Source organism: Peromyscus maniculatus, chromosome X, assembly GCF_049852395.1.
Source record: "Peromyscus maniculatus bairdii isolate BWxNUB_F1_BW_parent chromosome X, HU_Pman_BW_mat_3.1, whole genome shotgun sequence".
Classification (NCBI taxonomy): Eukaryota; Metazoa; Chordata; class Mammalia; order Rodentia; family Cricetidae; genus Peromyscus; species Peromyscus maniculatus.
Genome location: NC_134875.1, coordinates 138360215 through 138384711, shown reverse-complemented (window position 1 = coordinate 138384711; position 24497 = coordinate 138360215). Strand labels below are relative to the sequence as shown.

Below are 24497 nucleotides of genomic sequence, written 5' to 3'. Positions count from 1 at the left end.
ATATTCACTTGTAGAAGAATGAAACTAGACCCATATCTCCTGCCATGCAAAAAAATTGATCAAAGACCTTATTGTCCTGAAGCTCTAAAACAGCTAGATAAAAATATATGCAAAATACTTCAAAATACTTCAAGATATAGGCAAGGACTTTCTCAAAATGACTTTAGGTGCTCAAGAAATAATCCCAATAATCCCAGTATTTGAGTTTATTGGTCAATTGACACACTGGTTTCTTTCTTTTTTTTAATTTTTTGAGACAGGGTTTCTCTGTGTAGCTTTGCACCTTTCCTGGAACTCCCTCTGTAGACCAGGCTGGCCTTGAATTTATAGAGATCCGCCTGCCTCTGCCTCCCGAGTGCTGGGATTAAAGGCCTGTGCCACCATGCCCGGCAACATGCTGGTTTCATAGTGGTTGCACAAGTTTACACCTTGCGCAGTGCACAAGGACTTGCTCCTCCTTCTGATGTGCTTCAGAATTTGCTGTCTTTGTTCTTAATGAAAGCCAGACTTAGTGGGCTGAGATGTGATATTGAAGATGTTTTAACTAGCATTTTCCCTCATGGCTAAGGATGTTGAACATTTATTCAATCAATTATTGGCCATATACAGTATCATAAGGAAAAGTATGACATTTGCAGGAAAATAAATGGAACTGGTAATACTATGTTAAGTGAAATAGGCTACTCAAACAAATACCATGTTTTCTCTCATATGAGGAGCCATTCAAATTTGTGTCTCTGTGTGCATAATAATAAAAGTAAAAAAGTAAAGAATACAAATACGAAATGGGACCATGAGAGAATAGGAAGATATTATATTTTAAGTTGGATTAGAGAGAAAAAAGGGAAATAGGATACACATGACATGAAAACAGGTGCATAATTTGGGGGATAAGGAAACTAGCAGTAGTGAGGGGAGAGGGTTTTAGGAGAATGGAGAGGGGGCAAATAAGAACAAAGTGAGGTGTGTGTGTGTGTGTGTGTGTGTGTGTGTGTGTGTGTGTGTGTGTGTGTGTGTGTGTGTAAAATGCCATAATGAAACCCTGTGCTTTGTATGCTAATTATAAGAATTATTAGAAAATCTTCAGTAACGTTTTTTACTATGTGTTTAGAGTTAAGCCCATTTTCACTTCTTAGTGTATATCAATCCATATCCTATTTCCCAGTCTATTCATTCTCTAAACATGTTAAGTTCATCAGTACAGTTTCCTCGGAAACTTACTAAGTGGTGAATTGAGACCCGGTGCTATAAAAATTTCTAATATAATAAGAACAACTTATTCAGTCTTTTCTTTAACCACCATTTTCCTTTCTCCCATAGCAAGCTGGCTGCCTCTTTCCAGAGTATGGAAGTGAGGAACTCTAACTTTGCTGCTTTCATTGACATATTCACATCCAACACTTACGTCATGGTCGTGATGTCTGATCCATCCATTCGTAAGTTGAAACTTGGCTGACATAGTTTCAAAGTCGCATAATTTTTAAACAAAGGCTCAAGAGGTAGTACTTTATTAAATATTTAAAAATTATTGGGCTAGAGAGATGGCTCAGTGGTTAAGAGCACTGGCTGTTCTTCTAGAGGACCTGACTAAAATTCCCAGCACCCACATGGTAGCTCACAACCATCTGTAGTGAGATCTGGCGCCCTCTTCTGGCCTGCAGGCATACATGCAGACAGAACACTGTATACATAATAAACAAATAAATTTTTAAAAAAATTATTTTATAATGAGGGTGGTTGTACAATAACATGAAACTACTTAATCTCATTGAACTGTATACTTAAAAATGGTAAGTGTGGTAAATCTTACATATTATACATATGTAATGTATAATATACATATATATTAAAGCTACTGTTAAAGAAAGTAGTAGTAGTGGTAGTAGTAGTGTTAAATGATTTAATAGGCTTACATTTTGAAGCTGAAAAATAATTTTTCTCAGGTATTATATTTTTCTTAATGAGTACTTAAGAAAGCAGGTGTCTTAGGGTTTCTATTGCTGTGTAAAGACACAGCGACTCTTACAAAGAAAACATTTAATTGAGGTGGTAGCTTAACAGTTTCAGAGGTTCAACCCACTATCATCATGACAGGGAGCATAGCAGCATGCAGGTAGACATGGAGCTGGTAAAACCTTCACCACAAGACAGCAGGAAGTAGACTAACTCACTGGGTGGTATCCAGAGCATAGGAAACCCCAAAGCCCACCCCCACAGTGACACACTGCCTCCAGAAAGGCCACACGCACTCCAACAAAGCCACACCTCCCAATAGTGGCAGTCCCTTTGAGATTACGGGGGCCAATTACATTCAAACTACCACAACAGGTTACTAAATTGAGGAATTTTAAAGAAAAGAGAACCCAGATCCCTGAACTTTTAAAAGACTAGCCATGTAACCTCTAAGTTATTAAAAGCTGAACCATGTCATGGATTGACATGTTCCACAGCTGCATATTTCTGTTATGAGCATTAAGGGGTAATATTTGTTATTTCCATACCATGGAAGCATGTCTGCTACAACCGTTAGACTAAAGGTTCTCACAGTGTTTCCATAATCCCATGTGTTTAAATTATGTCTTCTGGTTTTATCTACTTTAGGTTAATATTTAAAGGTAGCATAAGATATTGAGGTTTATTCTATTAGTCTCAAACTAAAAGATTGTGAAATTTTATGTTTAGGATATGTGAAAATCTGCTTCAGAAATATCAAACCTTGATAACTTGAGGCTTGCTGTTCCTGTATGTTCTCTGGCATACATTGAAGGATTTGGATCTTTTAATTTATTTGCTTTTACTAGAGAGACATTTCTTTGACTGCTCTTCTTACTCTGTTGGGTGTCTCCCCACCCCCACCCTTAGCTTCTGCAGCTACTCTGATCAACATCCGCAATGCCAGGAAACACTTTGAAAAGCTGGAGAGAGTGGATGGACCAAAACAGTGTCTTCTCATGCGCTAAACATTGCTGAATATTGTTTAACACAAAAAAGTTGAAACACTGTTTCTTAATTTTATTGTTGTATTCCTATATGTAGACTCTAAAATATTGTGATGCTTACCACTTCTGTATTTCCTCTCTACTCCCCAGTCTTACCATTTAACTTTGAATGCTATTTATTCAAATAGCCAGTGAGGAGTTAGAAGATGGGGTATCCATGAAGTTGGTGTAACATATACTTAGGTGATATATGTAAGTGTTCTGATAACATGGTTCTAATGGTGTTTGTGTTCTGATAACCTGCTTCTAATAGTTGTGTATGCCAAAGTCCTTCCCAGCATCCTCTTGTATTCATTATCAAATATATACATGTAAGTTTGAAGTATTACTGTTTTCTCAGCATGAATTAAAAATATTCCGTAACTCAGCCAGGCATGGTAGCTCATGTCTATAATCCCAGCATTTTGAAGCAGAGGCAAGAGGATTGCTGCAAGTTTGAGGCCAGCCTTTCTGCATAGGGAGGTCCAGGCCAGCCAGGGATATATATCAAGATCTTGTCTCCAAACTCATATATATATATGTATGTGTGTGTATGTATATATATACACATATACACACATATAGACATACATATATATGTATTCCTTAACTTGGATTGTAAATAAATGTTTGCTGTTAGGGATTTCAGTGTCTGTGTTTCTTTTTCTTATATCTTAAACTTCACACTAAGATTTAAAAGTTTCATTTATTCTAGAGAAGAAAACTTACTTATTGGAAAAAGGTATAAAATAAAGTTAATTGAAGAATGGAGCCAGATTTTAGCCCCGAGTTCCAGGGAAGACTTTAAATGTCTGATATCTGTGATATCTGAATTTTATAGTAAAAAGGAAAACACAAGAAGCTACTGAGCAGGATAATTATATGAAGTCAATATTTAAAAATAATTTATCTATACCGTATATGCTGATAGCAGTTGGAGATACTATGTTAGTAATCCAGGCCTGATCTGGACTGAAAGTCTCCAGTGCTGGTAAGATAGCTGTTAAAAGCCCTGCCTGCCAGGCCAGATGAGCTGAGTTCCATTGCCAAAAACTATATGGTGGAAGGTGAAGAGGGATTCCTGCAAGTTGTCCTGTGATCTCTACATGCATACCCATATGTAAACGTACACAAAGGGCTGGAGAGATGGCTCAGAGGTTAAGAGCACCGACTGCTCTTCCAGAGGACCTGAGTTCAATTCCCAGCACCCACATGGTGGCTCACAACCATCTGTAATGAGATCTGGTGCCCTCTTCTGTATATATAATAAATAAATAAATCTTAAAAAAAATGCACACACAAAGGGAGAAACACACACTGAATAAATAAAATGTTAAAAAATTAAAAAGTCAGTTCTAGCCGGGCGGTGGTGGCGCACGCCTTTAATCCCAGCACTCGGGAGGCAGAGGCAGGCGGATCTCTGGGAGTTCGAGGCCAGCCTGAGCTACAGAGTGAGTTCCAGGAAAGGCGCAAAGCAACACAGAGAAACCCTGTCTCGAAAAACCAAAAAAAAAAAAAAAAAAAAAAGTCAGTTCTAGGAAGCAACTAGAGAACGAATGAATGAAATCTGGGTGGAAAGTAAGGAAAGTAAGATGAAAATTTTTGAGGTTCAGCAGTGGTTACTATGTCATTTATATATTCTATAACACCAAATGCACCTTAAAACATTAACTAGAATTGCTGTAACCTCTAACCTGGAAACAGAACACATAGAGACATGTTTAGGAAAGACACAGCCCTATGGACTCATCTCATTGCTCTTCTACTTCATGGTATAACATGTCTTCCAGTGCCAGATGTGATGATTTATGCCTTTAGACTACATAGAGAAATCCTGTCTCAAAAAGGAAGGAAGGAAGGAAGGAAGGAAGGAAGGAAGGAAGGAAGGAAGGAAGGAAGGAAGGAAGGAAGGAAGGAAGGAAGGAAGGAAGGAAGGAAGGAAGGGAAAGTGTCTTCCAGCATCAGTCTTCCCCAGCTTGATGATTTATTCCCAGTTGAGAAAGAAGTAGTTTTTATTAAGTAGCAAATAACATGTTTGTAGGTAGCCTGTGTTGCATAGACTCGAAAGAACTTCATGGGAATAATTTTAGAAGCTGTATTAATTCACAGAAGAAATCTTTCAGGTAGATATTCCAGACTCTATCCCATTAGCATGTAAGAAAATGAAAAGACCAAATTAATAGAGATCTGTTCTGTGGCTAATGTGAGTCTTGTTTGGCCTGTTCTCGTCTTCAGTCCTTAGGATGGGATTTCAAAGGAAATAGTTGATACGTTTCTGTAAGTAGGTAGATAGACAATGAAAGCATGCATTTGGAAATAGGTGGATAAAAATAAAAAGTAGAGCTTGAAAATGACACAGTAAAGTGATGCTTTTTATACTATTATGTGAGTAGGATGGACAGTGGTTCTCAGACTTCAGCATATATCACAGTAACTATCCCAAGAGATAGCTTGTTAAAAAGCATTCATGGCTCAACAGTTAAGAGCAACTGTTGGTTCCAGTACCCACATGGTGATCTGCAACCATCCATAAATTGAGTGCCAGGGGATCCAGCACCCCTTTCTTGTCCTCTGCAGATACCAGGCACGCATGTGCTATATATACATACATGCATGCAAAACACTTTCACATAAAATAAATCTAAAATAAAAATTTCAAAACATAGATTGCTGCCCCAGACCAACCTTGAAAGTTCATTCAGTAGGTCTTGGATGGGCCTCATGAATCTACATTTCCAATACGTTTGCTAAATGTACTCATCCAGAGACTACATTATGGAAACCATTGCTTTAGGGAAAAGAAGGAATATTGATGTGGGAGCAGTTGTGAGAAAACGTTCACCAGACATTATATTAAGAAAAAAAGTTTTACATCACTGGTTCTCAAAATGATTATCAAGTTTGAGATCAAACAGCGCTGTTTTAGATTTTTCTTAAAAACCAGCTGGGTGGTGGTGGTGGTGGTGGTGGTGGTGGTGGTGGTGGTGGTGGTGGTGGTGGTGGTGGTGGTGGTGGTGGTGGTGGTGGTGGTGGTGGTGGTGCATGCCTTTAATCCCAGCACTCAGGAGGCAGAGGCAGATCTCTGTGAGTTCAAGGCCAGCCTAGTCTACAGAGCCAGTTCCAGGACAGGCTCCAAAGCAACACAAAGAAACCCTGTCTCGGGAAAAAAAAACAATAGTTTGGAAGCTTCTATTTCATAGGCAATATATTACAAATGAAAACTCATTATAATAAGGAGAGTATGAATACTGATCCATATTGACCTGATTTTTTTCTATCAGTTTATTGAATCTTTAGAGTGTGACAGGTTAGCCAGGTTGCCAAATGAAAACAGTACTACCTCTAGTTGACTACTTAAGTCTGAAGTTGAGTGTTATAAAGATTATCTCATTTTAATCTTCATGAGAACCCCATGAGATAAGTACTCTTATGACTGTTCCCATTTTACAAGCTAGAAAAATGTTTAAGAAGCTAAGAAATTTAAGCACAGGCATATATACTATTGGAGGAGCTGAGGCTTGAACTCCGGTAGTCTAATCTACAACTCATTCACATACCAGAAGTTCTATGGCCTCCTCAACTTCACTCCAACTTAATGATGGAGAGTATGAGTTACACCCTCATGTATGTAACTTGTCTATTAGACTCTGTATTGGTTCTATAAAAATAGTAAAGGAAACACCTGCACATCCATCTCGCTCCATTTGCCCTGGGACTTAGCTGCATGGATTAAGAAACTCCCACAGTAGAAGATGTGAAACAGTCAACAGGAAACCAAAAGGAAAAACCTTAGAGCTTCAAGGATTTAGGTTCACACCTAAGCAGTTTTGCAATATTTAAGTTTTCCCTTAATTCCTACTGTGAAGGATTATAGTCTCCCCTAGGGCCCTTTTAACAGAGGGGGACAAAGTGTGTAACTGTTTCAGGTCTCCAAAAACAATGCTTATGATTTCCTACTTAAATTCCTGGCTTCTCTTTAAAGCAGGAACACTTAATTCCTCACTAACAAAATCACAAGCCTTATTATTTTATTCAGAAGATATTTTGCCCACAATCTGTTATGGTTCAAATAATATCTTCAGAGCCTGAGACACAGGAGTAAGCAAAACAAACCCCTTGAACTCATGGACTCTTACATTTAAATAAAGGAGATGGGCAGTAACCAATTATGTATGTTTTATTGAGAGATAAAAGTACTATGAAGGAGCTGGAGAGATGGCTCAGAGGTTAAGAGCACTGGCTGCTCTTCCAGAGGTCCTGAGTTCAATTCCCAGCAACCACATGGTGGTTCACAACCATCTGTAATGAGATCTGGTGCCCTCTTCTGGCCTGCAGCATACATGCAGACAGAACACTGTATACATAGTAAATAAATAAATTTTTAAAAAATGTTTTTTAAAAAATACTATGAAGAAAATTGTTGGAGGAAGGCATTGAGGTAGGCAGAATAGTTACCCACTCCTAATTCCTTGAATTATGTCAATATGCAAGGAGAAATTAAAATTATATACATAATTAAAACTACTGGTCAGCTGTCCTTAAAGAGGTAAGGTTTTCTTACATGATCCATGTAGTGCAACATATAAGGACCCTTTAAATTTGGTCAAATCACAGGACAGTATCAAGAGTAACTTCGAGAAAGGCTAAATCACTGTTGAGGACTTTAAAAATGGAAGCAGGTAGCCACAAGCCAAGAAATATTGTGGAGCTACTAGGAACTGACAGGAAAGAAGTGGCTTCTCCCCAGCTGCCTTAAGAAGGAAACACCCACACCTGGAGTTTAGCTTTGTGAAACACATCATTTTTCTGACCTCCAGAACTACAATAAATTTCTATCATGTAAAGCATCAAATTCCCAATAACATGTTAAAGCAATACATGAAACTATATTTGGGCTTTTCAAGATAAAAAGAGGTAGAATGTGTTTGGTGTGTGTGTGTGTGTGTGTGTGTGTGTGTGTGTGTGTGTGTGTGTGAGAGAGAGAGAGAGAGAGAGAGAGAGAGAGAGAGAGAGAGAGAGAGAGAGAGAGAATGAATAAGGGGTTGGCTTATGTTATTATGGAGATCTGAGAAGTCCCAGGGGTCTGTAGTTGGCAAACAGGAGAGTCCCAGGAAAGGCAGGAAAGGCGCAAAACTACACAAAGAAACCCTGTCTCAAACAAAAACCAAAAAAAAGAAAGAAAGAAAGAAAGAAAGAAAGAAAGAAAGAAAGAAAGAAAGAAAGAAAGAAAGAAAGAAAGAAAGAAAGAAAGAAAGAAAGAAAGAAAGAAAGAAAAGAGTAGTGAGAAAGATGAGATGGTATGATGCGTTTATTTTTAAATTGGGGGCAAACAAGAATGCCTTACATGTAAAGGCACTTCCAGAGCAAGCCTGGCAACCTGAGTTCAGTCCCCAGAACCCATGTAAAGGGAGAGGGAGCGAACTGACTCCAAAAAGTTGTCCTCTGACCTCCACGTATGTACCATTGTATGTGTGTCCACAAGCACACATGATAAAATTTAAAAATAGAAAGTGGGTGAGAGTCGGGCAGTGGTGGCGCCCGCCTTTAATCCCAGCACTCGGGAGGCAGAGGCAGGTGGAGCTCTGTGAGTTCAAGGCCAGCTTGGGCTACAGAGCAAGGTCCAAAAAAGGCTCCAAAGCTACACAGAGAAACCCTATCTCAAAAAAAAAAAAAGAAAGAAAGAAAAAAGTGGGTGAGAAGAGTATCAGGTTCTTTAGGAGACTGAGGAGTTTGATGTTTATTCCCATTAAAGTGGAAAAGCTGCTAGAGAGTTTTTAGGCTGAAGACTGATACTGTCATACTTTCAAAAATCAATTGCCGCTAGAAATCAGACTGTTTGGAGATATGAGGAAATGAAATGTGGACATTTATAACAAGATGTTGGGGTTTTAGGCCAAATAATGAAAATTAGAAGGATTCTGGCTAGTTTCTTAGAGCCAAAAGGAGTTCTTAATGAGGTGTGTCCAGCAAGAATCAGGGTTTTCAGCTTGAACAACTAGGTTAATGGAGGTGTCTGAGACTGAGTAACTGCAGGAGAATCCAGCTTGAAAAAGGACTTGGGAACTGTGCTGTGCTGTGTCAGGCACGAACAGAGACAGAGCTGCTATTCCTCTACACCAGTCTTAACTCAGGGGAGATGGAGCCTAGACATTCACATTTCGTCTTGATACTACTGTATGAATCAACTAAACAGTGAGTATAGATAAAATGAATTAGGAAGGTATTTAAAATAGTAGCTCTTGAAAAATGGAAATGACGTCTCATGGACACTGTAAAAGATGGCTGAAAGATCTTAGTGTGACTCTTAGAAGGAAAACAAGCAGGCAAAGAGCAAGCTTCCATCTTCCGTGTCCTTTATTTACATAGGCTTCCAGAAGAAGGCATGGCCCAGATTAAAGGTGGATCTTTCTACCTTGGATCTGAATTAAAAGTAGGTCTTGCCACTTTAAATGATTTAATTAAGAAAAAAAGTGGGCCTGGAGAGATGGCTCAGTGGTTAAGAGCACTGGCTGCTCTTCCAGAGAACCAGGGTTCAATTCCCAGCACCCACATGGCAGCTCACAACTGTCTGTAACTCCAGTTCCAGGAGATCTGACACTTTTACACCAATGCTCATAAAATAAAGTTAAATAAATTTAAAGAAAGAAAGAAAGAAAGAAAGAAAGAAAGAAAGAAAGAAAGAAAGAAAGAAAGAAAGAAAGAAAGAAAGAAAGAGAGAAAGAGAGAAAGAGAGAAAGAGAGAAAGAGAGAAAGAGAGAAAGAGAGAAAGAGAGAAAGAAAGAAAGAAAGAAAGAGAGAAAAGAAAGAAATCCCACAGGGTAGTGGTGCTGCATGCTTTTAATGCCAGCACTCAGGAACAGAGGCAGGTGGATCCCTGAGCTTGAGGCCAGCCTGGTCTGCAGAGTGAGTTCTGGTACAGCCAGGGCTACACAAATAAAACCTGTCTCAAAAACCAAAAAGAAAGAGAAATCCCTCACAGGTGTACCCAGCCACTTTTGTTTTTATTAATTCCAGATGGAGTCAAGTTGACAACCAAGAATAGCCATCAAAGTCCACCCTTGTCTACTCGCTACACAATCATATCTCCTTATGCCATGCTTTATTTCCAAGTGAAAACATTAACTGGGTCCTAATTACGCCTAACATGATAAAACTATCCCACATACAATTGTAAACACATTATATATTTAACCAGGTCATAATTATGCCTAGCATTACATAACCACCCCTCGTGCCACTACAAATGAATTATAAATTTTAGGGACATTGTTTTAATATCTCAAACTTAAATATGATAACCACTGATATTCTCTTAATTGGTGTCCACAGAAGGGGTCATCCTATCTACTTTGTTATTGAACTCCTCCTCTGCCGAAGTCACCTTTTGATGAACATTTACATGGGACACAGGTATTTTCATATTCTTCGCCCATTTGCAGAGATCTAGCCACATACTTCTTCCCCAGATATCTTTTTCACCAACTTTCTATTCACGTTCTTTCCACGTTCCTGACCAATCCATTGGCTACAGTCCATGAATCAGTGAACAATCACACATTTGGCCATTTCTTCCTCTAATCAAAATGTATCACCATTTATACTGCCTGAAATTCTGCCCACTGTGAAGATTTCCCTTAGCCAGTGTCTTTCAGGGTTGCCCCAGAAAAGGGTTGTAATGCCGGGGCTGTCCACTTCTGGATGGTGCCTGCATAATAATGTCCAGAGCCATCGGTGTACTAGGCCCTCCTCTTCTCTTCCTCAGTCAACCAATCATAGGGCAAACCCTATGAGGTTATAGGTGCATGCTTGGCAGCAGGCAGCGTTGTGATGAGAGTAGAAACCATAGGCATTGGTCAATGTCTTCATGTGACTTGTTTGTGCCTTCAGGACCTGCTCGAGCCCAATCACATATGTACCACTTCCATTTGATAATAGACTGCTGCTGTGCACATCCTACTTTATGACTTGGTGAGTCAGTAGCACCCAGCTCATGATGAGCACCTAAGGTCGCACGGTAACTTGGTGGCCCTTTATCAAACGTTCAGTTTCCAGTAAGGACAAATAGCAGGCCAAGAGCTGTCTTTCAAGGGGAGAATGGCTGACTGCAGTAATGGCAGAGCCTTGCTCCCAAATCCCAAAAGGTCTCTTCTGTGATTCACCTATAGGGCCTGCCAAAGGCTCCAAACAGCACCCCTCTCTGCCACTGACACCTCAAGTACCATCCGATCTGCGGGATCATATGGTCCAAGTGGTAGAGCAGCCTGCACAGCAGCCTGGACCTGTTAAAGAGCCTTCTCCTGTTCCCGGATCCACACGATAGCAGCTTTCCACATCACTTGGTATGTGGGCCAGAGTAACAAACCTAAGTGAGGAATGTGCTGTCTCCAGAATCAAATAGGCCCACTAAACACTGTGCTTCTTTCTTGGTGGTGGGAGGGGCCAGGTGCAAATTTATTTTTCATCTTAGGAGGAATATCTCTGCATGCCCCACACCACTGAACTCCTAAGAATTTCACTGAGCTAGAAGGCCCCTGAATTTTGGTTGGATTTATTTCCCATCCTCTGTTATGCACATATGTGTTACCAACAAGTCCAAAGCAGTTACTATCTCCTGCTCACTTGGTCCAGTTGGCACAATGTCGGCATTATAGTGAACCAATGTGATATTTTGTGGAAGAAATAGATAATCAAGATCCCTTTGAACTAAGTTATGACACAGAGCTGGATGGAGAGTTAATATATCCTTGAGGTAAGACTTTGCAGTTTTATACTGCTGGCCTTGCCAACAGAAAGCAAATTGCTTCTGGTGGACCTTATGGACAGGTACTGAGAAAAAGGCATTTGTAGGCTGGAGAGATGGCTCAGAGGTTAAGGGTACTGGCTGCTCTTCCAGAGGTCCTGAGTTCAATTCCCAGCAACCACATGGTGGCTCCTAACCATCTGTAATGAGATCTGGTGCCCTCTTCTGGCCTGCAGGCATACGTGCAGGCAGAATACTGTATACATAATAAATAAATAAACCTTTTTTAAAAAAAAAAAAAAAAGAAAGAAAAAGAAAAAGGCATTTGCTAGATCATAGCATCATATCATGTACTAGGAGATGTGTTGATCTGCTCAGGTAAGGACACCACATCTGGTACAGCAGCTGCAAATGGAGTTCCTACCTGATTGAGATTTCAACAGTCAACTGTCACTCTCCACGATCCATCTGTCTTCTTGCTGCACTGGCCAGATAGGAGAGTTAAAGGGAGATGTGGTGAGAGCCACCACGCCTGCATCTTTCAAGTCCTCAATGGTGGCACTCATTTCTGCAGTTCCTCCAGGGATGCTATACTGGTTTTGATTCACAATTTTCCCTGTCAGAAGCAACTCGAAAGGCTTCCCTTTAGCCTTTCCTACCATAATATGCCTCACTCCACAGGTCAGGGAACCAATGTGAGAATTCTGCCAACTCCTAAGTATATCTATCCCAATTATACATTCTAGGACTGAGGAAGTAACCACAGGATGAGTTCTGGGACCCACTGGATCTACTATGACATTGACTTCAGCCAAATCTCCATGAATCCCCTGACCTCCATAAGCCCCTACTTTCACTGGAGGGCTACAGTGCTTCTTGGGATCTCTGGAACCAGCATCAATTCAGAAGCAGTATCCAACAGACCCTGGAAAGTCTGGGTGTTTCCTTTCCTACAGTGTACAGTTACCCTTGGAAAAGTCCATAAGCTCTCTGGGAGAGGACTAGAGAAAGGCTAGTGGTAAAATCCTTAGGCATTTAATCAAGGTCCTTCCTTAGGGGAACCTGGCCATCCCTTCATTCAAGGGATTCTGGGTCTATAAACTGGCTCAAGTCTGGAAATTGGGTCATGGTCTGAGATTCCCTTTGGCCATGATCCAATGGAGCCTTTCTTTCTCATTTGTTTGAGAGTTTTTCCCCCACTTATACAGATCAAAAAGAAAAATGCAGCAGGCTTCTTATGTATTTCATGCCTGGAAACACCATGATTGATTAGCTGGTACCAAAGGTCCATATGAGTCATACCACGATAGAATTCACTTTGCCTGTGCTGACCATTATGGGTCAGGCCATTATGGGCATTGCATTGTCTATGCTGCCCATTACAATAACTATGATCACCTTGCCTTTGGTGATTCAGAGCGCCACCTGGCCCCTGCTACTTTGGGGCCCAACTAAACTCCTTGCTTTTAATTCATCCAACTGAGCAGCAGAGAAAGGGCGGCAGTGAAGCTCTGCAGATGTTCTGGTGCCCCTCACCATTTTATGTCATAGAGGATTTGTGAAGGGCGTGTCTTCTGGGCCTTCTTCCCATTGTGGAAGCTTGGGTTTTTCACAGCATACCCACTCTAAGATTGCAGTTTCCCTGAGCCTTAAAATCACTTCATCAATATTAAGCCAAGGGATATCAGGCATCTCCAACTCCTTTCCAGTAGGCCATCTTTTGAGAAATGCTACAGCTAACCAATTAAACAAACTGACATCTTTAACTGTTTAAGGTTTCATATTAGACCTAGAATCTCCACTCAGTAGCCCCTTATCAATAAACTCAGCCTGATCTAGTTTTATGTTCCTGGCATAATATATGATGTTATAAACATAATGACATAATGATAATATAAACCATTATCCCACACCAATCCATTCCCACACATTCCCAGACTTCTATTTAAATGAATTAGCAAACTCGTTAAGCTTTTTTTTCCCCCTGAGATAGGGTTTCTCCATGTAGTTTTGGTGCCTGACCTGGATCTTGCTCTTTAGACCAGGCTGGCCTCGAACTCACAAAGATCTGCCTGGCTCTGCCTCAAAGTGCTGGAATTAAAGGCGTGCGCCGCCGCCACCGCCGCCACCACCACCACCACCCGTCCAGATCCCATTCTTTACCAGTTAATGCCCTTACTTAAATTGCCGATGCCCTCTGAAGTTGGCATTTGAATTTTCACTGTAATTCAGACAACCTTATACTGAGGGCTTCAGTTTGATTTTCTGCAACTTGAGCTCTGGCTGCTGGAAAGAAGATTCTCTTCCAGGGCACACTTAGAAACCTTTAGACTGTTTATGGGCATCTGGAATCAGTTGATTTTATCACTGAGTTCATTGTTGTCCTTCCATATTCTGAGATGCTAGAAGTTGGTTAATTTTATCATGGAGCTCATTCTTTTCCTTTGTCAACCAACTGGCATCATCATTTTCCACAATTGTCTAAAGTTTTATATATGGAGTAACCAAATCTGTTCCCTCTCACAGTTAGTAAATCAGGATAATGAAATGCAGTTGTCTCTTTAAGTTTATAAAATAGTTCACACATCTCTGTACTCTACCAGGTTCTAGGAGATGCTTCAGTAAAGTCTATTTCAGATAATTTAAAAAATCCATCCTGGGGCTGGAGAGATGGCTCAGCAGTTAAGAGCACTGGCTGCTCTTCCAGAGGTCCTGAGTTCAACTTCCAGTAATCACATGGTGGCTCACAACCATCTGTAACTATAGTCCCATGGGATCTGATGCCCTCTTCTGGTGTGTAAACATATATACAGACAAAAGACCCATATGCATAAAGTAAATAAATAAATATCCTATTAATTTATTTTGTTTTTTTGAGACAGGGTTTCTTTGTGTAGCCCTGCCTGTCCTGGAACTAGCTCTGTAGAACAGGCTGGCATTTTATGGTTGGGGGTCACCTCAGCATGAGGAAATGTATAAAAGGGTCGTATTAGGAAGGTTGAGAACCACTGCTGTAGAGGAACAGAACTGATAGAATATATTTTAGAATGTACATATATATGGTATTTATTGGAGTAGCTTACAGGCTGTGGTCCAGCTAGTCCAACAATGGGTGACTATGAACAGAAAGTCCAAGAATCGGCTGGGCGGTGGTGGAGCACGCCTTTAATCCCAGCACTCGGGAGGCAGAGGCAGGTGGATATCTGTGAGTTCGAGGCCAGCCTGGGCTACCAAGTGAGTTTCAGGAAAGGCACAAAGCTACACAGGGAAACCCTGTCTCAAAAAACAAAAACAAGCCGGGCGGTGGTGGCTCACGCCTTTAATCCCAGCACTCGGGAGGCAGAGCCAGGTGGATCTCTGTGAGTTCGAGGCCAGCCTGGTCTACCAAGTGAGTTCCAGGAAAGGCGCAAAGCTACACAGAGAAACCCTGTCTCAAAAAACCAAATAAATAAATAAATAAATAAATAAATAAATAAATAAATAAATAAATAAATAAATAAATAAATAAACAAAAACAAAAAAAAAACAAAAACAAAAAAAAAAAAAAACAAGAAAGTCCAAGAATCCAGTTCAGTCCATGAGTCTGGAAGTCTCAGTTTATCTATCTCAGTATATGCTGGAATCCCAAAGAAGTAGACTCTAATGCCAGTGAAGGAATGGACTTGACAGCAAAGTGAGAACAAGCAGACAGAGAGAGGGGGAGTGGAGCGCTTCCTTCTTCCGTGTCCTTATATAGGCTTCCATCAGCCGGTGTAACCCAGATGTATCTTCCCACCTCAAAAGATGTGGATTTAAAAAGTGAGTCTTCTCTTGGGCTGGAGAGATGGCTCAGTGGTTAAGAGCACTGACTGCTCTTCCAAGTCATGAGTTCCAGCAACCACATGATGGCTCACAACCACCTGTAATGAGATCTGGTGCCCTCTTCTGGCCTGCAGGGACACATGCAGGCAGAATGCTGTATACATAACAAAGCTTAAAAAAAAAAAAGTGAGTCTTCTCACTTCAAATGATTTAATGAAGAACTCCCCCCCCCACAGGTGTCCCCAGCCAGTTGGGTTTTAGTTAATTCCAGATGTGGTCAAGTTGACAACCAAAAATAGCCACCACACCACACAATCATTATGTGTCTAAATTTAATATTGAAATTTACCTTATAGTTTATATATCCAATAGATGCTGACTTCAGGCCCCTCAGTAATTGAAGTCGGCAGCCCCCATGCAGTCACATAGCCCCTCCATGAGTTTCAGCTGCATCTGATGACTGTTTCCTCCAAATCGAACTTATAACTGATGGGATGTCATTTCTGGAATTGGGTTACAAAGCTTTCCTTTTGCTCTGTCTTGCATGTTTACCCAGACGAACTGAGGTACTGACTGAGTGTGACCTTGGCCAGTAGCCTGGACAATATGAGACTTCAGTTTAGTAAGCTTCCAAGCTCGTTGAGTCCTTCTGTCAATCGCGTAATGAGCTTGGCAGCGAATTTTCCTTCAGCTGAGCCTTTAGATGGGGACACCACAGTCCCCATCACTACCACAAGTGTCAGCTTCAAGGAGACCTTGAGATGGAGACATTGTTAATGCTCCACCTAGTTCGTTTACATACAGAAACTATAAAAAGATAGTTTGCTTATTAAGTCCGTAAGTTTTATCACAGTTGTTTCCCAGAAATACATTACAAATATAATAGGTAAATTAAAGATCTATTGGATTTCGTTTTGTTCTACTAGGGAACCTCCTTTCTAGGTTGAGTCAAATTATGCAGCAATATACAAAGATAATAGTATAAAAACGTACATTGCCTCATTAGCCATCAAAAATGTATTTTAAGATACCACTGTGGGCAGGAGAGATGGCTTAGGGGTTAAGAACACTGGCTGTTCTTCCAGAGGTCCTGAGTTCAATTCCTACCACCCACGTGGTGGCTCCCAACCATCTGTAATGAGATCTGGCGCCCTCTTCTGGCAGGTAGGCATACATGGAGGCAGAATGTTGTATACATAATAAATAAAAATATCTTTAAAAAAAGATACCACTGTGTACCTTTCAAAATGCAAAACAAAATTTTTTAGTTTTATACTTGCATATTGCTGAGTGTCCCTAACCTGTCTTTTCTTTGAAAACATGTTATTAATTCTTTGAAAATTTCATCCCATGTATTTTTATCATATTCATTCCCAACTCCTTCCAAATCCACCCTGACCCCTGTACCTTTTCAACTTTTAGTGTCCTCCTTTTTCTAGTAGCCCATTAACTCCAGTTTGTGCTGTCCATATACTTCTGGGCATGTGATCTGGAGCATGGTCAACTTACTAGGGGCCCAACCTTCTAGGAAACTGACTCTTCCAGAAGCCACCAACTGTCAATAGGTCCTCAGCTAGGGTGGGGCTTGTGAGTCCCTCCTCCCTCTGTATTAAGCAACCACAGCTGCTGTGAGTTCACAAGTGCAGCCATCCTGTCATGTCCAGAAGACACTGTTGTTGTTGGGTTGCTTTTTGTTGTTTTTGTTTTTGTTATTCAAGACAGGGTTTCTCTGTGTAGCTTTGTGCCTTTCCTGGAACTCACTCTGTAAACCAGGCTGGCCTCAAACTCACAGAGATCCACCTGCCTCTGCCTCCTGAGTGCTGGGATTAAAGGCCTGAGCCACCACCGCCCGGCTCAAAAGACACTGTTTAGCTTTTGTCCTCCCTCACATCTGGCTCTTAGGATCTTTTTTGCCTCCATTTCTGTGATGGTCTCTGAGCCTGGAGGTTTGTATAAGGGTTCCTTCCATTTGTGGCTGAGCACTCCACTAACCTCTATTCTGTGTACCCTGACCAGTTGTGAGTTTCTCTGTTAACCACCATCCCTTCAACCTTGTCCTTTCTGACAAGTATAGGGCAGAAATAATGTGACATAATGTTTCCAACCCTTTGTTTAATTTGGAAAAATAACCTAAGGAAATGGTCAAAGTATATTTGAAGGAATTTCTTTTTTAAAGAAAAATAATTATGCACTTCAAATAATAGCAAATGGTGGGAATGTTTCAAATACCTAATGGTTAGCTAAAGATGTAATGCAATAGAGCATCATATTATCTAGAATTGGACTGCTTCCAGAAAAGACCCAGTTTTCTTCTTGCTTTTTTGTTGTTGTTTTGTTTTGTTTTTCAAGACAGGGTTTCTGTGTGTAACAGCCCTGTCTGTCCTGGATCTCGCTCTGTAGCCCAGGCTGACCTCGAACTCACAGAGATCCACCTGGCTCTACCTACTGAGTGCTGGGATTAAAGGTGTGCGCCACTACCACCCGGCTTTCTTCTTGCTTTGTTGCTCTCACTCTCTCCTCTTCCTCCCTGCAGGGTGTGTGTGTGTGTGTGTGTGTGTGTGTGTGTGTGTGTGTGTGTGTGTGTGTGTGTGTGTGTTTGGTATATTCATTTGTGTGAGCAGATGAGCTTGTGTAGAGGCCAAAGGTCAAGTTCAAGTATGTTCCTCTATCATTCTCCACCTTACTATTTAAGACAGGTTGTGTCACTGGCTGGCCAGCAAGCCACCTAGGATTTGCTTGTCTCTTCCTACTCCCAGCTCAGAATTATGGACACATGTCACCACACTTGGCTTTCACATGAGTTCCCACCTTGCGCAGCACCAATGAGCCACCTCCAAAGTTGCCTGTGCTTCATTACTCTTAAAATACCCCCTTATGGTTCAATATAACCATTGAAAGTCAAGAGATGATGGAGTTTCTTACTCTTCTCATTGCTGTGATCAGAATCCTGACAAGATGTAACTGAAGGGAGGAGAAAGGTTTATGTTGGCTTACAGTTCAGGGTCAGTTCCTGACTTTGACGACGGAAGGCTGCCTGCTCACATCCTGGTAAATCAGGAAAGAGACGACCTAGGGTGATGCTGGAGCACAGTTGTCTGCTCTTCCCCTTTTGATTTTGGTCAGGACTCCAGGGCATGGATGGTGCCACACACATTCAGAGACAGTCTTCTACCCCTTATTAATCTTCTCTGAAAACCCCTCACAGACACTGGAAGCTATGCTTTATTGATACCCCAGGTGGTTCTCAATTAGCTTGTCAGTTGAAATGAACCATCATAATTTCTGAATCTATGGGACTGGAAAGCAATAGTGTTGGCTGTTAACTTGATTAGATCTGTAATCATCTAAGAAATGTGACTCTTGATTGTTCCGGAGTAGGTGTTGCTTTCTAGTAGTGACCAAGATATAAAGTAGTGCTGCTGTTGCTTGTCTGCCTTTGCTCCTTGCTGGTCAGTGCATCTACTGTGTTGCTATTGCTGCTGCTACCACCTTCACTGACATCAGAACCCATCTTCTTCAGCCCGCTAACGTAAACTGAAGACTAACACTCTCCCAGAATCCTCCAGGCTTCAGCACCAGATTGGGACTGCAGAGACACCCGCCTTGTGGACTGAGAGCAGTGGATTCTCAATCTCTCCAGCATCCAGACAGCCATTGTTGGACTAACTGGCCCATATCATGTAAGCCAATCCTTTTTCACAATCTATACTCATTCTATTGGTTCTGTTTCTCTAAAGAATCCTTCCTAACCGGGCGGTGGTGGCGCATGCCTTTAATCCCAGCACTCAGGAGGCAGAGGCAGGCAGATCTCTGTGAGTTCGAGGCCAGCCTGGGCTAGAGTGAGTTCCAGGAAAGGCACAAAGCTACCCTGTCTCAAAAAAAAAAAACAGAAAAAAAGAATCCTTACTAATAATGAGTCATACCTGTCACATAATTATATAGTCCTTGGTGTAACTGATTGAAATCTATTCTTTGCTGTGTGTCTGTATGGCTCCGTAAGTACAAGAATCATGCCTTGCTGCCTACTATTATATCTTCAGGATTAACACAGTGCATTTCGGAATGTGGGAGGCATTCAATAAATCTTCGTTGAATAAAAAAAACTGCACGAGTCATCTGTGTCTCCTAGTATGATACTATGCACTCATCTAGTTGGGTTTTTACCCTTATTCTTTACCTGAACATGTTTGCCATCTTAAGTTGAAAAAGTAAAATTAAGCAAACCTGGCTTGAGAGTAACACCAAACATGTTTTGAGACTGTTTTGTTAGGTAGGAGAGATGTAGACAAAAACCTTTTTTTCTTTTTCCAATGAGCCATCTATTACTTTACCTTTCTTTTACAACAGTTTATCATTCTTCATTTTGATCTTTTCCTGGTCTTTCTGCTCTATCAAATAATTTCAAATTTTTATGTATTTTCAAAATCAGAACTAAAAACATAGTGAAAGGACCAAGCAGAAGCCATAACAGGCTGCTCAGTCTTCTCTCAGAGATCAGGCCTCAATTTGTTTTCTGAGACTTGAGCAAGCAGTTTCTGGGAGGGCCATGAACAAAAGACATAGTCCTTGCAGTAGCTCCCTTTCTGCATGTACTCTGACTGCTCAAGGTTCAGTCAATTGTTTACTGTCTGGGACCCCTCACCAACTTAGAGCTACTTGCATGAGTGAAGGACATGGCCTAGACCACTGAGTCAGCCCCCACAGTAACATGTGCGAGGCCAGCCAGCCTCCATGGCAGCTCAAGGACAGAGCCTGGAATTTGTCCAGGCCTGCCCAAAAATGATAACTGTAACCCCCAACCAGTAAATTCAAAGGTTACACACCCTCACCCAATCATATGACGCAAAGGCTTGTACCACCCTGCTTGCAGTTTTTCCCTTTAAAAACCCCTCACCCTGAGAGCTCAGGGCTGTCCTCCTCCACCTGCTGCATCGGAGTATTGGACACGGACCAAGCCCCGCCTTGCTTGTTATCAATAAACCCCTGTGTGTTTTGAATCGGATATCTGCTCTGTGGAGGTCTTGCTTGGGAGTCTGGAGACTCGAGTGCAGCCATAGTAGCTGCAAGTGAAACATTTGATTGTGTAATGTTGGGAAGTTACCAAAGGCAAGTATTACATGGCGTGCTCATGTGAGACTTGGGAAGTTGACTGGAACTGCCTGATCACCTATCAGGCAGAGACTCCCAGTCAGAAAGGGGCTGTGACAGTCTGCCTCATTGTATGTCCTCCGACAGAACATGACTTAGTTAAAAAGAAAAAAGTGCCAGAATCTCCACGATTGTATTACCTAGAATTTCAGAGCAGAATTAACCTCCCGAGTCAGTGACATGTGGCTCTGCATCTGCACACTTTCCTTCCGGTTCATGGTGTTATGTTGGTCACACCGAACAAAGAGAAGGGCTTATGATCTAAGCTCTTAGACATTGTGACGTCCTGGTTCTGACCAAATGCTGTGTGCTCCCACTGAGGATCATCACCGAAGCACTTTCTGAGAAATATAACTGGGAAAACTGTAGTGCCACTTACCCAAGCAGACAAAACATTTCTGTATCAGTTCTCAAACTCAGATGTATTCCACTGAGGCACAAGGAATCATGCATTCATATTCTAGCTCTGCTGCTAATATGGGGTGGTTTGATGGCTATTCTTGGTTGTGAACTTGAATCCATCTGGAATTACCTAAAACCCAACCAGCTGGGTACACCTGTGAGGGGTTTTGTCTTAATGAAAAAAAAAAATCATTTGAAGTGGGAAGACCCACTCTCAGTCTGGATCTTTTTTTTTTTTTTTTTTTAAGATTTATTTATTATGTATACAGTTTTCTGCCTGCTTATATACCTGCATGCCAGAAGAGGGCACCAGATCTCATTACAGATGGTTGTGAGCCACCATGTGGTTGCTGGGAATTGAACTCAGGACCTCTGGAAGAGCGGCCAGTGCTCTTAACCTCTGAGCCACCTCTCCAGCCCCCAGTCTGGATCTTTTGAGATGGGAAGATAGACCTTTAATCTAGCCCACACCTTCTGCTGGCAGCCTGTATAACGACAATGGAAGAAGGAAGTTCTTCTCTTTGCTTGCTTACTGGCAAGTCCATTCCTTCACTGGTGTTAGAACCTACTTCTTTGGGATTCAGACATATACTGAAGACCAGCTGAGACATTCAACCTCATGGACTGAACAACTACCGTGTTCTTGAACCTCCCATTGGTAGATTGCCATTGTTGGACTAGCTGGACCACAACCTATACCTTTTCTATACACAGAGAGAGGTTTTTTTTCTATCAGTTCTATTCCTCTGGAGAACCCTGACTAATACAGGTGGGTTCTGCCTAACTCATTTGATTGGCAAGGTAGATAAATACCTATAGTGTGTGTGTGTGTGTGTGTGTGTGTGTGTGTGTGTGTGTGTGTGTGTGTAAGAGAGAAAGAGAGAGAGAATATGAATGTGTCTGTGAAAGAGGTCTACAATATTAGCAAATGCACACATACACACATACATGATCATTATATTGCAGTAACAAAGTTACTAGGATATGTTTAGCAATAGCCCAGAGCCAAGTGTTTTAGAACATTACCTTCTGATATAATAGGTAAGAGATTTCCTCCATCACATTCCTCCCGAACCTCTTGCTGATAAACAAGAAGATCCCGGAAGGCAGGCTAGGGTGTTGGCTGAGAGTGACTATCAACAGGAGACAGTGGGGTTTATAAGATTACCTGACTCAGCGGTTTACTGACCTTACTGCACCACAGGCCACTTAAGTCACGAGGCAGGTGCTGAGACAAGGAAACTGGCTTTATTTTATCTTATTTTATTTTATTTATTTTTTTTATTTTGAAGGCAGGGTCTCCTGTTACCCAAATTGACCTTAAACTTTTATTTATTATGCATACAGCGTTCTGCCTGCATGTATGCCTGCACACCAGAAGAGGGCACCATATCTCATTACAGATGATTGTGAGCCACCATGTGGTTGCTGGGACTTGAACTCAGGACCTCTGGAAGAGCAGTCAGTGCTCTTAACCTCTGAGCCATCTCTCCAGCCCCCCTGACTTTATTTTAAAAGACTGCTACTGGGGGTTGGGGATTTAGCTCAGTGGTAGAGCGCTTGCCTAGCAAGCGCAAGGCCCTGGGTTCGATCCTCAGCTCAAAAAAAAAAAAAAAAAAGACTGCTACTGAACACCATGGTCCACTTCCATGATCCCAGCATTTGGGAGGTGGAGACAGCAGGATCAGAAGTTCAAGGGAGTTCAAAACACCAAAGGATGGTTTTCAGGGTTCCTCAACAGTTAAGTGCACTTGCTGTTCTTACAAAACACTCAAGTTCAGTTCTGGCTCACAACCACCTGTAAATCCAGCTCCAGGGAATCTAATGCCCTCTTCTGGCCTCTGCAGTATGTACACCTGCACTCAAGTGCACATACACTCACACACATACACATAATTTTTTTAAGTCTTTCTTTTTTTTTTCAGAACTGAGGACTGAACCCAGGGCCTTGCGCTTCCTAGGCAAGCGCTCTACCACTGAGCTAAATCCCCAACCCCATTTTTAAGTCTTAAGAAATAAAACCAAAAGAGGGAGGGGGGAAGCCCTACAGATGAGGAAGTTAAAAGGCAGCCATCTAGAGTCTGTTTTCTAACTGAGCTTGATGGCTCACACCTATAATCCCAGCATTTGAGAAGCTGATGCAGGATGATTGAGAGTTTGAGGCAAGCCTGTTAGTGAGTTCCAGGCTAGGTTAGGCTAAAGAGTAAGGCCATTTCTCAAGAAGAAGCAGACAAACAAAAGAGAATAACCCAAACACAGTCAGTCTTCAGTCCTGGGGGCATCGTGGTAAAGGAAGAGCTGTTCTGTGTTGCTGCCTTTTTAGGGGAGGAAAATAAGACCAAGATGTTATTTTGGGGTTTCAAAGTATGGGCATCAGAGTTGGTTACCTCCAATTGACACTGTCTGGACCTCCCCCCCCCACCCCGCCCACCACCACCACCACCATCACTATGGTTTCTATAACTTAAACCATTCCACTAGTTAGGATGGCCATAGTAAGCTGTACAATAACAGATCATATGCTTCCTTCCACTTTAATATGTAAATATTCAGGTTGTTTAAAGATGTCTATTGAGTTCCATAATATTACTGATGAGCTATTATTAAATTTTAGCAAGCATTTATCTTCTAGGCCAAACTTTAGCAAATGTTTCAATATAATAACATTTTTCTCTTCTCAAACAGACATTCTACACATTGTGCCTTAGGCATGAAGAATGGGCATGATAATGTTTATTTTTTGGTGTTTTGAGGCAGGGTTTCTCTGTGTAACTGCCCTGGCTGTCCTGAAACTCCCTGTGTAGTTCAGGCTGTCCTCGAACTCACAGAGACCCTCCTGTCTCTGCCTGCCTTGGGAAATAGTAATCTTATCTGGCCACAGCCTGACTACTATCCCGTGTAAAGAAAACAAAACTCCTGTCTAGAATGCTTCTGAGTTATTTGATGAGTGTATTGTGTTGGTAGTTTAAATAGGAGCAGAGACACGGAAGGAAGTATAGGAAAAACTAATATTTCATAATCAAATAGTGTGAGCTTGTTTTGTCTCCCCAACAATCCTATGAGATATGGGCCTTAAAAATCTTCTACTGGGCTGGAGAGATGGTTCAGCGGTTAAGAACACTGGTTGTTCTTCCAGAGGTCCTGAGCTCAATTCCCAGCAACCACATGGTAGCTCACGACCATCTGTAATGAGATCTGGCGCCCTCTTCTGACCTGCAGGCATATATGCAGGCAGAACACTATACATAATAACATAAATCTTAAAAAAAAAAACAACTTCTGCTATGCAGATAAAGAAATGGAAACTCAGAAAAGTAAAGTAACTTGCCCAAGATCAGACAGACAGAAAGTGAAATTTCAAGCCATATCATTCTAAATGTAAAATCTTTATTTCTACTGTACTATTTGGCATGAACAGTGCATTGTGG

The 24497-nt window shown here is 41.4% G+C and overlaps 1 protein-coding gene across 5 annotated transcripts in view; it reads left to right on the top strand.

Annotated features, from left to right (window-relative positions):
* Positions 1–13562, top strand: part of Rragb (Ras related GTP binding B) — a 45749-nt gene extending 32187 nt beyond the window's left edge. For 2 of the 5 annotated variants that reach the window (XM_076562192.1, XM_015988412.3), the window contains 3 exons: positions 1321–1436; positions 10308–10388; positions 12465–13562. In XM_076562192.1, coding sequence (XP_076418307.1) covers positions 1321–1436; positions 10308–10366 — 175 coding nt within the window. In that variant the 3' untranslated portion in view covers positions 10367–10388; positions 12465–13562. Of the gene's footprint in view, positions 1–1320; positions 1437–2862; positions 3622–10307; positions 10389–10865; positions 10947–12464 lie in introns of those variants that run through there. The other 3 variants (XM_006994902.4, XM_006994901.4, XR_013048111.1) reach the window with 2 other exon arrangements.
* Positions 13563–24497: the final 10935 nt, after the last annotated feature.